The sequence below is a fragment of the Corylus avellana genome, chromosome 4 (assembly GCF_965113065.1).
Source record: "Corylus avellana chromosome 4, dhCorAvel1.hap1.2, whole genome shotgun sequence".
NCBI lineage: Eukaryota > Viridiplantae > Streptophyta > Magnoliopsida > Fagales > Betulaceae > Corylus > Corylus avellana.
The window spans coordinates 857476-871830 of NC_142493.1; the positions used below are offsets into that span (position 1 = coordinate 857476).

The 14355-nt window shown below is 37.2% G+C and overlaps 1 protein-coding gene and 1 pseudogene across 2 annotated transcripts; both read right to left on the reverse strand.

The window, feature by feature from the left end:
- Positions 1 to 11: 11 nt before the first annotated feature.
- LOC132177828 (Zinc finger C-x8-C-x5-C-x3-H type family protein) lies at positions 12 to 8344 on the reverse strand. Of its 2 annotated transcripts, none has more exons than XM_059590295.2 (9): positions 7861 to 8344; positions 7590 to 7742; positions 7342 to 7479; positions 7013 to 7171; positions 4617 to 4709; positions 3787 to 3903; positions 3077 to 3151; positions 2662 to 2849; positions 12 to 1601 (listed from the first exon to the last, which is right to left on the reverse strand). In XM_059590295.2, the coding sequence occupies exons 1-9, from the start codon at positions 8251 to 8253 to the stop codon at positions 371 to 373; spliced, it is 2547 nt and encodes an 848-aa protein (XP_059446278.2). In that variant the 5' UTR covers positions 8254 to 8344; the 3' UTR covers positions 12 to 370. The 2 variants fall into 2 exon arrangements, with proteins under 2 accessions (XP_059446278.2, XP_059446277.2); XM_059590294.2 differs by having other exon boundaries at positions 2632 to 2849.
- Positions 8345 to 9037: 693 nt separating this feature from the next.
- Positions 9038 to 12411, reverse strand: LOC148586075 (serine/threonine-protein phosphatase 7 long form homolog; annotated as a pseudogene).
- Between the last annotated feature and the right edge of the window lie 1944 nt (positions 12412 to 14355).

Sequence of the window (14355 nt, forward strand, 5' to 3'; positions counted from 1 at the left end):
AGATAGCGATGGATATCTGAACAGGATTTTTTCTTCTGATGTCTGAACTGTAGATGTAGATCAGGGACCTTGGAGTTCAATTGCTACTTAATAAGCACCACAATATAAACAACTCAAAGCCCCTGAATATGGGAGGATGCAAGAAACAGACTGCAAACTCACAAGAAAATTATATGCAACATAAAAGGTTAAGACTATTATCCTATGTGACTATAATCCTAATTGTCCGTACATTTGTCAAGAGTCACAAAATGAGCGTAATTTTTGTTTCCTATCATCATTTACCCTTCCATTGTATCAACTCGGTGTGCTAGACTCATAACTATACATTTGCGTTCTATGTTGCTGGTAATGCTCAGAGTGACGACACTTAATCAGGTTCTGAACGGTCCGGTTCCGGTTCGTCATTATATTTGTCAGAGTTGTATCTTGAATCTAGATCATGTGGTTCGTATCTCCCAAAATATTGACCTGAACTGCTGGACTCGTGACTCCCCTCTGATTTCAAATTCTCATTTCTGCTGAAATGATCCCTTCTTCTTGACCGACCATACCTTGAGCCTCTTTCTAGATCAGATTTATCTATGCTGGATTCCCTACTGTGAAATTTATCTCTCAACTTTTTAGCTGGTTCCTCTTCGTCATCTGAGAATTCTGACACTTCATTCCGGCGTGCATTATGTTTCCTTGTTTGACTACGGTGCTTTTCTCCATCACTGCCCGACCCATCATAACTAATATTGGTATCGTCAGCCCTGCTTTTACGAATGCCATGATCATCTGAGGATTCAGAAACTTTTCTGTCCTGTCCTGAGCTTTTCCTCCTTCTACTATGGTGCCTGTCTCTGTTGCTGTCCCTACCTGACCACTCTCCTTCAGGATCATGACTTCTGCTCTTGCTGTTCCCATGATCATCTGAATCTCCCACTTTCCTCGGGTACCTTGAACTTTTCCTCCTTTTCTTATGGGGCCTGTCTCTGTCCCTGTCTTTATCTGACCACTCTCCATCTGTATCATGAGTTCTGTTCTTGCTGTCCTCATGATCATCTGAATGTCCCACTTTCCTCTCGCATTTTGAAATTTTGGTCATGTGAGCATGGCGTGTTTCTCGGTCTCCTTCTCTATCTGACCAATCTCCACCAACTTTTTCTTGGTCAAGAAATTTAGCTTTTCTGCTGTGTCTTGAGCATTGCCTAGCGTGGCCATTGTGAGTTTCTCTATCTTCACTCTCATCCAACCAGTCCCCCTCAGACTCAGCTTCATCTGTTCTGTGCTTGCCACCATTGTTCTGGTGTCTGGAGCTTTTCCTTGCACTACGATGGTGTGTATCTCTGTATCTGTCTCTGCCTCCATCCTTGTCCAACCATTCACCATCGGAATCTCTATCACGAGTTCTGCTCTTCCTGTGATAACTGTCTTTTAAGTCTGCATTCTCTTCAGACATGTTCTCATCAAGAACTTTCATTTGCTTTCTGTCATCAATTGCATGCGACCTCCACTGTGTGCTCTTTTGAACTTCATTCTCACTGTAATTTCTTGTACTATAACCACCACTATTCAAGTAGTCCATCTCTTTGGATCTAGATCTTCTTGAGCGACGCCTGCCATGGATATTCAGGGAACTATTGAAAAACGGAAATAACCCCAACTAAGAGCACAAAAACATGCAATCATAGAGAATAAAACAAACTCTTCCTTCTCATCAAGAGGTAGACTGATTTAAAATGCATACAATATAGAAGAGTTGGATGATATGGAGGAACAAGCATTAACAGAAAAAAGTTTGTACTATAAACTAGGCACCATTAACAAGCACTAACACCAAAAGCCAGAAGTCGATCTTTGCCCAAATGACTTGGACTTTATTTTAAATATAAAAAAAACTATGACATGAAGTACTTTACAAAAATAGATCAAATTAAGAAACAGCTACTCCCAACACCAGGAAAAAAATGGCACATAAAATTCAATATTTACAGAAGAGTTTTACACAGCAACATTACCATCAGCTGATGTTTTCTACCCGCCAAGTCTATTTCCTGCTTGCATATGGATAAATAGTTGTGTTCATTGTCTAGTTTCTGAACATTATTTGGGACCTAGATTTACAAACTAACAAACCAAAAGGGCAGCCTTCTGCGAGCTATTTCTTCTAGAAATAATGATAAAATCTTTCAGGATCTACACTATAGTCCCTCCAGTCCCTTTCTTCCCGATCTTCTTTTTCTCTATTGGTAAGTAAAACTGAAACCTACAACTGGTGGTCTTGAAATCACAAGTTCAACTCCCAATTTGTTCTTATATGGGGGAGATGCCGTTTGAGCTAGAGCTCATTGGCCTCTCTCCTGATTTTAGGATTTTTAAATCAATAAAATGGTCTGGCAGCTTGTTAGGAACTCTATCCCGGATCACACTTAGCTTGGAATGAGAAAGTTGGGAAAAAAGGTTTCTAATAGTTGAAAGGTTTTGATGAAAATAGATAAAAATCCACTTACTCTGGTCTGTTTAAGTTTGAAGAGTGGAATAAACTATGAGTGCTAAAAAATTGAATTACAAAACATAATATAAGATACCAGATTTCACAAATACTAGGCACTGCAACAGCATCTACTGCCAAAACTATAAGCACACCTGTCATCAGTACTCATCTTGCTAGAGTACCTTCGCTGCCCTAGATTTTCTTGCTCCACCAGTTTCTCGTACCCAGCTTCATCAGAATAACCAAATAAAGCAGCCATCTTTTTCACCCAATATTTCGGGGGTGGTTTATCAAAATCAGCCCATTCATAGTCTCCACCAGGATTACGGAAACAGTGAATAAAATTGCAAGCAGTTCCATGAGAACAGGTCTGTAAAGATGCAACAAGAAAGGTCATCAACAAGAACGGGGGGCAGGACTCAAGATTAACATGAACAAGTGACTGAAGACCAATGTCCTTACATTATCCAAAACATCTCTGTTCAATTTTTATTTTTATTTATTTTTTTTTTAAAAAAGCTAATGGAAAGCAACAAAAGCCAATAGAGTATGAGACTGACTCAAATAAAAAGAAGAAAAGTGATGGGCTTGTTCTACCTTGAACCTCGACTTCATATACTCCCCACATATGGCAACCTTCCATCTGGTCACATTCACAAATTCACATCTTACCTGCCAAAAACAATACCAAGATCAATAACCATCCCCAAGAAACTACAGTTTAAAAATAAGTGAATAATCATAGTCGGGAAGAAAAAAGACCGACAGGAATAGAGGAATAGGAAGAAGGAATCATTTATATTCTCAAGAGCTGCAATCCATATATGTATGACCACAGACTTAAGAGGATATAACATCTTATAACAAAAACAAGTGAGCGAGTGAAACACTGCACATTATCCATGCACCAAGAATACTCCAAATATTAGATTTGAGCAATGTTTTAATTACATAAGATACTTGTCTGTTAAAGGAAAAATAATTTTTGTAGTCAAAGGAAAACACACACACACAGGAAAAGTGTAAGCAGATTGTGAAGGACGAAAACCATAATTATCATGTTAACTAAATCATAAAAATGAGAAGTTATATAGCAGACACAGAGCACATTCCAATTCAAATGATAAACCATTTCAAATACCAAAGTTCGAGAAAAAAAAAAGGTTAGATTATGAAATATGGTAGAAGGTATATCCTCTTGAGATAGAGCCAACTGCTCATGCAAGAAATTAAGTGCCTTGAGCTAAAATAAGCAGAATTCAGTGTCTTATATTGAAGAGAATTCACACTTGAAGCAAATACAATACCTGTTTGCCAGCAAAGTACCGACCATTAATAGAATGATAAACAAGAACAGCTGAATCCAGTGACTTATACTGTACGTAAACATTTCCCCGCAAGTGGAATGAGCCATTTCTACACACCTGACAATGATATGACATTTGTTACTCTAAGATTGATTACAGAGACAAAATTTAGAAAAAGCAAGCTCAAGGTTCTATATTATTGTTCCACAACAAAATGCTTTGCTTCTTTCTCTTTTAATATATTTATCGGAAAGTGAGGGGAACAAGAGGAAAATGCTTAAGACATATTCAAAATGCCTAGGACGCAAAGGCATCTTAATAGGGTTTTTTTTGTATTTTCCAGGAACCAGACAGATAACAAGTCTCTTGATAGAGCGAGAAAGCATATATAAGTTTTAGCACAAAAGCAGAAATTCTCATGGACATAATAAAATATTTACTTGATAGATAAAGCGAGAAGTTAAGGTAGGAACATATCAAGTGGTAATGTGAACACAACTTCCAACATCCAGAATTTGTATGCTACATGGATAAAAAAGCTGCTGATAGTCTTGTCAGGATACTTTACTGCTTCAGAGCAGAATAGATATTTCTATATATCCAACTTTACTCAGACACAACAAAAATAACAACTCCGTGCATTTTAGCACCAGGAAAAAAGTTTCATAGTTATTAATTATAAATAATTAACAACTTTGGACTAACAAACTGTTCAACGGACAGATATTTGTTATATTCCTCAATAGTCAATAAACACAACATCCCAAGATGTATGAGAAGACGTTATAGACACATTTGGCTAAAAAAAACACATCACAGCAGTCAACAACCTTAAAGTTCACAATTTCTCCAAACTTCAAGAACTCAGTGTGCACATCCTCGTAAAATTCTTCATAACTACGTTCAACCTCTTCATCTGTGAACTGAAAATTAAAGGGGGGTGGGGGACAAATCAAACCAGAATAATTGGTCAGAAATATATGCATTAGCTATTTATAAGATAAAAAGAAACAGATATGGATCCTTGTACTAAAAATCCATGAAGATGAGTCCTACAGCCTTGACAAATCATGATTTTGGTTTTAACTTCTGCCACTATTCTTGACTATTTGATAAAATACAAATGGGGCAGCCATGGAGCCACACCAAATTGAGCTGCTATAAAATTGGGCTGTAATCAGGAAGTTCAGTCACCTTTGGAGAAGAAAATAATGAATTCAAAGTTTGGGAGGAAAAATGCTATAGTGTTCAGATATATAATTGACAAGTCAAAACAAAATTTCTGAAAATAAACCAAATTAATTAAAAGAGCTACATACAAATTCCCAGCTAAAAAAGAAGTTCTTATGTTCTTGAATTGGGACGTATTTAAAATCTGGGTTGCAATATACTTCACCCTTCAATTAGCAAACTAAGGACACAAGGAAACCAAAGAAGTAAAAACACAAGCAAGCACATCCACACATCCAGACACCATCTCTCTCTCTCTCTCTCTCTCTCTCTCTCTCTCTCCAACTGAGTGTGTATGTGAACATGTTAAAGAAATAGCAAACCAAAGGAGGTTGAATCTTCATGCAACAATGCAAGGGATTTAGACCAAGAGGAGGTTGCATATAGTTGATTATTCACATTGGCAACTAGCTTTACTAGTTGAAAGGTTAAGCTTCAGCCTGTAGTTGGCTACTGCTAAGGCTTACTGCATGGCTATTGAGCTGACAGACAAGGACACTGGGCCGGTTAGGACATTAAGGCTAAAACAGGAACAAAGAGCAATAATTGCGACACTCAAAAGTACCACCTGATAAAATTACATGGTTTTATCTTCTTTCTTTTTATTTTTTTTACAAGTAAATGAAATTTATAAAAAAAGCGCAAAAGGTGCAATTCAAGTACATAGGAAGTACACAAGAGAAACATCTTGCTAAAAAAAGAAAAAAACTCAAGACAAACATGAAAGTAGAAAATGCAGAGCATGAAAGGATTTGCAAATGCTGAAAATATATTAATCAACTCAAAAAGCTTTGGCTTGATAACCCTTTAGATTCCTAATGCCTAAAGCAATGCAAAAGTATGAAAGGATTTGCGAAGTTCATGAGACCATTAGATTTTATAACAAACTTGAGTCACATAAGTAAATATTAAGGTCTAATAGACTATTTACATTCTTCTCTTCATTCTTTTTGTCTTTAACATAAGTAAAGAAAGTGCCAAATGTATCCACATACAAGTATCATTGCCTGAATTCTCAAACCTTGCAAGGTAATGGTCATTATCAGCAGAGAGCTCCAATTCTCCCAGGATACAAAAACTATACTCGTTAAGGAACAAGAGTTTGCAGGACAACTCATGAAGTAAGTTAACTATCAAAATTTTTCGAAGGTAACAAATCTCAAATATGAAACAATATTAGGACCGTCTTTATAGATATTTGTACGAGATAGAAATAACTGAAGCATCATTAGGAACAAATGTATCTTTCCATAACAACTATGACTACAAATGTTTTTGCAATTATAGGCATTATGATTACATTTATATAACAAGATCGAAGAAAAAAGAAAGAAATGAAATCAAAAGGTAAAGGAAGCTAAAAAGAAAGGAAAAAAAAGGTAATAATCCAGGAGATGAACAATTCCAAGCTAAAAAGAAAAAAGAAAAGAAAAGGGAAATATTGTAAGATAACCACCCTTGAGACCAGCAAGTAGGATACATTATTGCTAATTTCTTTTACTCCAACCAACCAAGGGCAAAACCATGAACCTTCATCGCAGTGAATCTTGATATGAATTTCTGATTTGAAGTCAAAGAAGAGCAATGATAATTCTAAATGTGAAAAGGACTGAATCAAATCGTTTTTGAAATAATATATAAGCATAAAGAAAGATTGACCCAAATGTAAAAGGTCAAAGGGTAACATGATTTTGGAATACTAAACAAACAATATCTTTCTGCATCAGGATTTATAGGGGGGAAAAAAAGAAGGAAATATTAGGCAAATTTCATATAAGATTGAGCAAGTGAGTTGCTGAAAATTATTTCGATGTGTCTGGCATGGTGTCAACAACTTGCTGTCATTCTGATACGCACTAATTCAAAATGTATACACAAGATAAAAATCACCAAGTAAGATGTGCCAAGTATTGACAAACTTGTTCCAAGACAGCATAGAAGCTTTCCAGAGTTATTATCAGGATACAAGAATCACATGAAGGCAGCATTTACAGACCTCAAGCCCCTCATCTTGCTCCCAAGCAAGGCCAGGACCGTTGTACATGTTTCTGATAAGCAGCGTGCATGATTTCTCAGGGTAAAAATGAACTCTGCTGCAACGCAGACCAAACCGACAAGCTCCAGTTTTTAAATGGAAAGGACAATGAGCTTTATCCTGCCGAATATACAAGTATCCAATTTGAAAATTAGAGACTATGGTCCTTAATAACGAATATGAGCACAGGAAAAACACATCAAACACAAGAATTCAGAACTATCAGGACATATATGAAGTTATCACAATAGAAGCAAATAATGAATATATGTGCATACACGTATGGTTACCTGTTCAGTTCCAAAATTTGGAACTTGTTGAGTGGCATTCTCGACAATCTGTTCCGCCGGTGCTACTGACACATTCTTATAATTAGCAAAAGCTTCAGACTGTGGAGGAAGAGGATTCGACGTAGGCCGATCGGCATTCTGCAAAGTAAACGATAACCTCTACGATTGAAAATCTTCGAATCCTAAACATAAAAAACACAACCACAAAATCAATTATCTACATTGAGTTTGTGATTGATGTGGCTTACCTCTTTCCTACTTTGTTGGTTGGCGCCTCTCTTTGGAACCCTGACCTTTTTCTTCTTGACAGTTATTTCATTTCCTTGCCAGATAATCTCCGCAGGTCCTTCTTCTACATATTCCCAATCATCACCTTCACCGAGCTCAGTCTCGGTCTCAACCTGCCATTTTATGCAAAGCAATTTAGAAAAATAAGCAGATGAAGCTTTCATAAGCTGATTTTTTTTTTTTTGTTTCCACACTTTCTCCGCAGCTAAACAGATAGAAAATTCCACGAACCTGTAGTCTCTTCGACTCTTCCTCTTCTTCTTCCAGAGCCTTCCTTCGCTCTTGCTCCTCTTCTTCTTCCTTCTCTTTATTCTTCCTCTCCATGGCTTCGATCCACGCCCTCTCTCGCTCCTCGAACTCCCTCCTCGCCCTCTCCACCCTCTCCTTCTCCTCGTCCTCAATCATCCTCAGCCTCCTCTGCTCCTCCGGATCCCTCAACCTCGCCTCCTCTTCCTCCCGCTCCTTCTCCGCCATCTCCTTCCTCATCTGCTTCCTCATCATCTTCTTCTTCGCCTTCCTCTTCTCCTTCCGGCTCATTTTCTCTGATGAACATTCCGTTCCGATTGTACGCTCTGCTTCTTCTTCTTCTTCTTCTTCTTCTTTGTTGACTATTGGTTCCGCCATTAGATTCTTACTTCGACAGGATGCGTTTTCTCAGAATTTTTCTCATAACAAACAGCGTCTCAAGTTCTACGGTGCCGAAAGTTTACAGCGTTTGGCTGTCCTTCTAAGCGCACCGTTTTGGTTCTTAGCCTAAATTTTATAGATTTGAATATATTATTATGTTATTTAAAATTTTAAAACTACTCGGCTATATACACACACATTTAGGTGCTATAAAATAAAATATTGACTACTTTGACTCATTTGTGCTAATTTAATAAATTTGGGAATTTATTATAGCCCTGAAAATTGTTAAAATATTAATTTAAATGACTAAGCCTACTATTTTTTATTAATTCAAATTTTGGAATAAATAATAATTTTAAGGGAAAAATGCTTTAAACGTCTTTAATGTATGACTTTTTATTAAATCACTTTCTAAGATTTAAATTATAAGTTCTCAAGAGGTAGTTCAATCGACTAGGATCACGCCTAATGAAACGATGGTTACTAGTTCGAATCTCTCTCCCCCTCTTGTGTGGACATGTAAAAAAAATTAAAAAATTAAAATTATAAAGTTTCAATTGTTATTAAATAGATCATATGGTTTATCTTTCATTAAATTTCTAACGGTGCTTTTGCATCATATTCAATAAGAAAGTGACACGTGTCCCTTCTAATGATCGATTCCGTATCTCACAAAAGCTGACAACCGACAATTGAATGAAGATAAAGAGGAAGAAAAAGTGGAGATGGAATTTAAGAAGAACGTGACCAAAGAGGTTAAATTGACATTCTGTATAAGCTACTCAACAATTATGTTACAGTCATAATCATTTTCCAAAATGTACCAATAATAACATCCTGCCACCAATAGGAACCAAAATGATGTTAGGCCCCCCCCATTGGACTTCTTCTTCTTTTTTGGTCTGGTCACATGGCTAGGCACCTCCTCAGTAAGTTCTACTAGCCCCTTGTAAGGGCCATCTTGTGGTAGAGATGCTGCTGTGTCCACCTCTTTTTTGCTTTGAAACAGGTGTATTGGTTCTGAAAATGGTGATGCTGCAGTATCTACCTCTTTCTCGCTCTCTTGCACATGCATTGATTCTGATGATGGTGGTGCTGTTGTTTCCACCTCCTCATCCTCTAGCAGGTGCATTGGTTCTGATTATGGTGGTGTTGCTGTCTCTACCTCTTTCTCACCCTCTAACATATAGATTGATTCTGCTGGTAGTGCCGCTGCCTCCTGATTCAGGTAGGACAGTCCCTCCAAATCACCATTGTTTGGTGGAGCTGTTGCTGGTGCTAGAAATGAATGTGGTGATGCCGCTACAACTGCAGCTGTGCTTTTGTGTGGTCTGCCGTGTCCTCTACCTTGACTTTTGCCTCTGTCCCGTCCTCTAAGTGATGAAGATTTACATGTGGTCGGGATTGTTGCCGGGAGAGGCGCAACATCCTCATGGGTGCGCTCTAATGGCCCCTCCATGTAATTTGTATGTGAAGGAGATAATGCTGCTGCAACTGCGGCTGGGTTAGCTGGTGTAGATGCTTGTCTTGTCTCAAGGTGCCGGGTCTCACCAATCATCTGTAAGATACGGATGCACATGGTTTGGATATCTTTCATTGCTTGCATAGCAGAGTCACTGGTAAAGGCACCAAGTATTGTAGTGCATTGATTATGGATTGCAGTCAAGCTCTGGACCTGCCATTCCAATTATGGATACCTCATCAATTTTTATTCAAATAGTTTTAGCACACAAGCAAATGAAAACAGATAACATGATAGTTATGATGAATTCATACTAATAGATGTGTTGTCCCACTTGAAGGCCGAAATCGTTTATGTGACCTTTGAGTGAGAGGAGTAATTAAACAGCGCGTAATTTTCCGATACCACTCCATGTATGGATCATGATAATGCATTGGGTGCTCCTCCGGCTCACCCACTGCAATAATCACTGCGCGAGCTTCCCATAGTTTTATATATTGTCCATGATACGCCCGCCAATCATAGTGGTGTCTCCCCCGCCTATCAATTGAATGGAGTTTCACCTCTGTATCACAAGGTTCAGGGACACCTTGATGGAGGCCAAATTGACGCAGAACTCGATCAGGACGATGCCACTCAACAATGTCAAAGCAAATTACTGGAGTAATTGTCTGCCACATATGCTGGTCTCTGACACATTCATCTGGTAGCAATGCAAGTCGCTCAGGAGTGTATGGCTGCCATATCATCTACATTTGAAAATATGTAAATCAAGTGGCAAACACAAGCACAAACACATACACTTGCACATTTTATGATAAAAGTACGTATTATATCATAAATTGTTAACACTTACTAAATAAACAAACCTCATTATCTGTCTGTTGATCAAGCTGGTCCCTGTAAAATATTAATGCCCTAAGAGGATTGTCTCTACGAATTACAGGAGCTCTCCACCTAATATAAAATAAAATAAGTTTAAATGAGACCAAAGGTATAGCAACAAAAATCTATATCAACAGCTTAACACGCACCTGCATCCTAATGGGCCAGCAGACAATTGCTCCTCATCTACTGTTGCATCCGTCACAACCAGTGCCGTATCCCCTACATCCTCACCATCTGGTACAATTGGATCCAGCACTTGTCTGCCAAATCGCTCAGGGTGACCAATATGCAATCGTTCCCATGCCCACAACTGTGGCAAACGTAAATTACAGAAAAAAGTTACAAACACATAATTGTTGAAGGATGCATATAATATAATATATACTAATATGCATGCCTGCAATAATAGAAGAGGTCTAGCTATCTCATTAGCCCCTGCTTTACTAGCTCGACAAAGCTCACTATATAAGTGTGCTAGTACAGCATTGCCCCAACTCAATTGTTCAGTATATTTAAAATCCCTCAACAGGGGTAGGAATATCAACTGAACATCAGCTCCAGATTTATCTGTGAAGAGAACACCACCCATCAATCCTAAGATATATGCCCTAGCATACCGTTGCAATGTTAGATCGTCTGCATTTGGTGGAGGCTTCTGGAAATGAGCTCGTAACCAACTAAGCTTGGGTGCTGAACCGTGAAGAAAACTACGATCTGGTCTGACCCCTAACAGCTCCTCGCAGAGATCATCCCATTAAAGGTCAGCATTACCAGTCACTGCATGACCATCTATTCGAAGGCCTAACAACACTCCTACATCCTGCAATGTGACAGTACTCTCACCCACAGTAAAATGGAAGGTGTGGGTCTCCTGTCACCATCTCTCCACCAATGTAGTGATTAAAGGCCAATCAAGCTGTATAAATCCAATCCTGTATACCCCAAAAAAGCCAGACTGGATGACAAACCGACGAACACCTGAATCCAATTGCCATTCCCGCATCATTGTGATTTGTGGCCATCCTCTGTCTACAAGTCAAAACACCAGGATCCTGCAAAAAACTAAAAAAGAAAGCCATTAGTTAGAACTTTATTGTGACACAAAATGCAATTTTTATAAACAAACAATACATAGACTAAATAAGTAAACCTCTCCTGCCTATATGGCTCCGGATCTGTGCTGGTCTTGCAGCACAAGCACTGTATTGTCAACTGGTCCTGGATCCAGAAAGCTGACAACTTGGGCATCTTGAGTGGCTTTTTCTACTGGTGTCTACGAAACAGAATATAAACTCTGTAGAAAAGTTCAGATGAAAAGCAAGATACTAAACTACTAAGGAAAGAGAGAGAGATAGAGAGAGAGAGAGAGAGAGAGAGAAACCAGTAAAGTAAATGACATTAAAACCGAAGAAATTGCTGAAACTCACTTGCTTATTAGTGTGGGCTAGCACAGTGACATTTACTTGATTTTCAAAGCGCACAAGGTCTGTTTCCAAATAAAGCTCCATACAGTTCGTTCCAGGTTGTCGTGCCACATCAAACATGATATCAATAGATTAATCATCGTCTATGGGCACAGGTATGTACTCCCTACAAGCTGGATACCTGCAAGTGATCTTCAACTTAAACCGGCGTTTGTCAAACCCTGTAACCCCATAAATCTTATCCAGCAATTCATTGTGTGTTATTCAATATCTGACTTTAATGAGCTTTCGTGCAGCACCTTCATAAGAAATGCCATGCGGTCCATTTGTCATCCTCCCATTCCAATAACACATTAGTGTAACAGCCTGTCTAGCCATCTACCTACAATTCACTGACTTAACAACAGAAAATTCTAATTATCAACTGAAAGAATACATATAACCCCAATTAAAAAGAAAAGAAAAATAAGATCGATCAAGAACTATTCACCCAAAATAAGATCAAGCAATTTGTGAAAATTCTAAACAACATATTATGATTTCTTAAAAACCCTGGTTGACTCCAATGTAACTGTTAAAAAAATGTCTATTTTCTATACTAATTAATGCTTGCACATAATGAACTGCATCTTTTGAAAAGTTCCTAGAATCAATACTATTTTTAAAAAATTTAGAGCACTTAATGCCCAAATTTTATTCACCCACAACTTTGTAATTCTGAGTGATCCTTCAATTGGCATAGTGTGACAACCATTTGAATAATTTTCTTTCTCTAGCTTCGTAGCCATAATGTATTTACAAATCTTGTGTTTATCAGAATAGAATACAAAATTATTATTTTTTGGACGAATAATATTAATATTAACTGTGAATTTTGAACTTATTGAAGCTTTTAACAGTAGACCCATTTGAATTTAATCAAACTAAAAGAAATGAATAAAAAAAAAAAAGATGCTACTATATTTATTCAGACAAACCAACAAACAATTGGTGTACAGGTAAAAACACATAAAAGAAAGTGTAATCCTTGGGAGACAAATATAGGGTTCTGGTTTTGTGGAACATTACCAAATAGAAAAGCCTATGAGATATGATGTTTGAAGCCTTTTTCCGTTGCGTTTCTTTCTTCTTCAGATTGATCTGGAAAACTTGGGAGAGACTATGGGAAAGAACCGCTGCGTATTACAACGTGTATCCGTTGGTCAATTCTAAAACTCATTTTACAGTTTCACGTTTTGTTTGTATATGAATCTCGGGGACACGCCACACGGGGCCACGGCCACGAAGAGCCTCAGCGCTTTTAGCGGTTTTAGAGATGTGTCTGCTTTTGACTTTTGAGGCCGCGGATTAAAGTGGCTGTTTCTTCTTTACCAAAGAAAAATAAAAGTGCAAGGTCTCGGGTCAAACTGCAAATAATTAGCAATTGAAAAAAAAAAAAAAAACACACACACACACGTACATTTTACACTCATTTCATACTGTGACTGACGTGTCCGGTTAGTCGCTTAAAAAACATGTTATATTAACCGATATAAAATTAATGTAAAAAATAGCATTATTAAAAAAAAATAATGCTATAAATTGCAATTTTAACTCACCACTACCACACTCTATTGACTTAGAGGTGCTAATCAATCATTCAATCTTCTTTTAACAAAGTTGATTCAAACATTGCAATGTCACAATGATAAGATAAAAGTATAGTTTCTAACATTACTAAAAAAATGTATAAATAAATAAGCATAAAAAAATGTACGAGTAATACAATAAATCATATAATTATTCCACAATGTTGACGTAATAGTCCTCACAAAACTATATATATATTAACAATGACTGAATATAAGGATTGGTTTGAATTATTATGTTAGCATTGTGAGATAATTATATGATAAAAATGTGATTTTTACCATTACTCAAAATATATTGTTAGGCACAACAACCTATATAATAAGACTATATTTGAAACTGTGTTTGAGAAATAGAGCTTTTAAGTTAAAAAATGTTTTTTTGACAAAAACTTCATTTTTAAGCTTTTGCCAAAAGTGAGTTTTTGTAATTTTTAGGCTTTTTGACCCTTAAAAGTACTTTTAATTTTTTTTTAAATTCTTGCAAACTTCCACAATATATTTGAACATAAATAACAAGAAAACAGGCGGAGTTTCATTAGCCAACTAACAATACCACGAAAGGAGAGAAAATGAGTGGCACCTCAAAACTAAAATATGTTTATTCCAAATTCTAATTAGTCTTCAGAGTACAATGACACACTTAAATAAAATTCACTGTCGAGTGACTCTAACCCTAATTTGATTGTCTTTA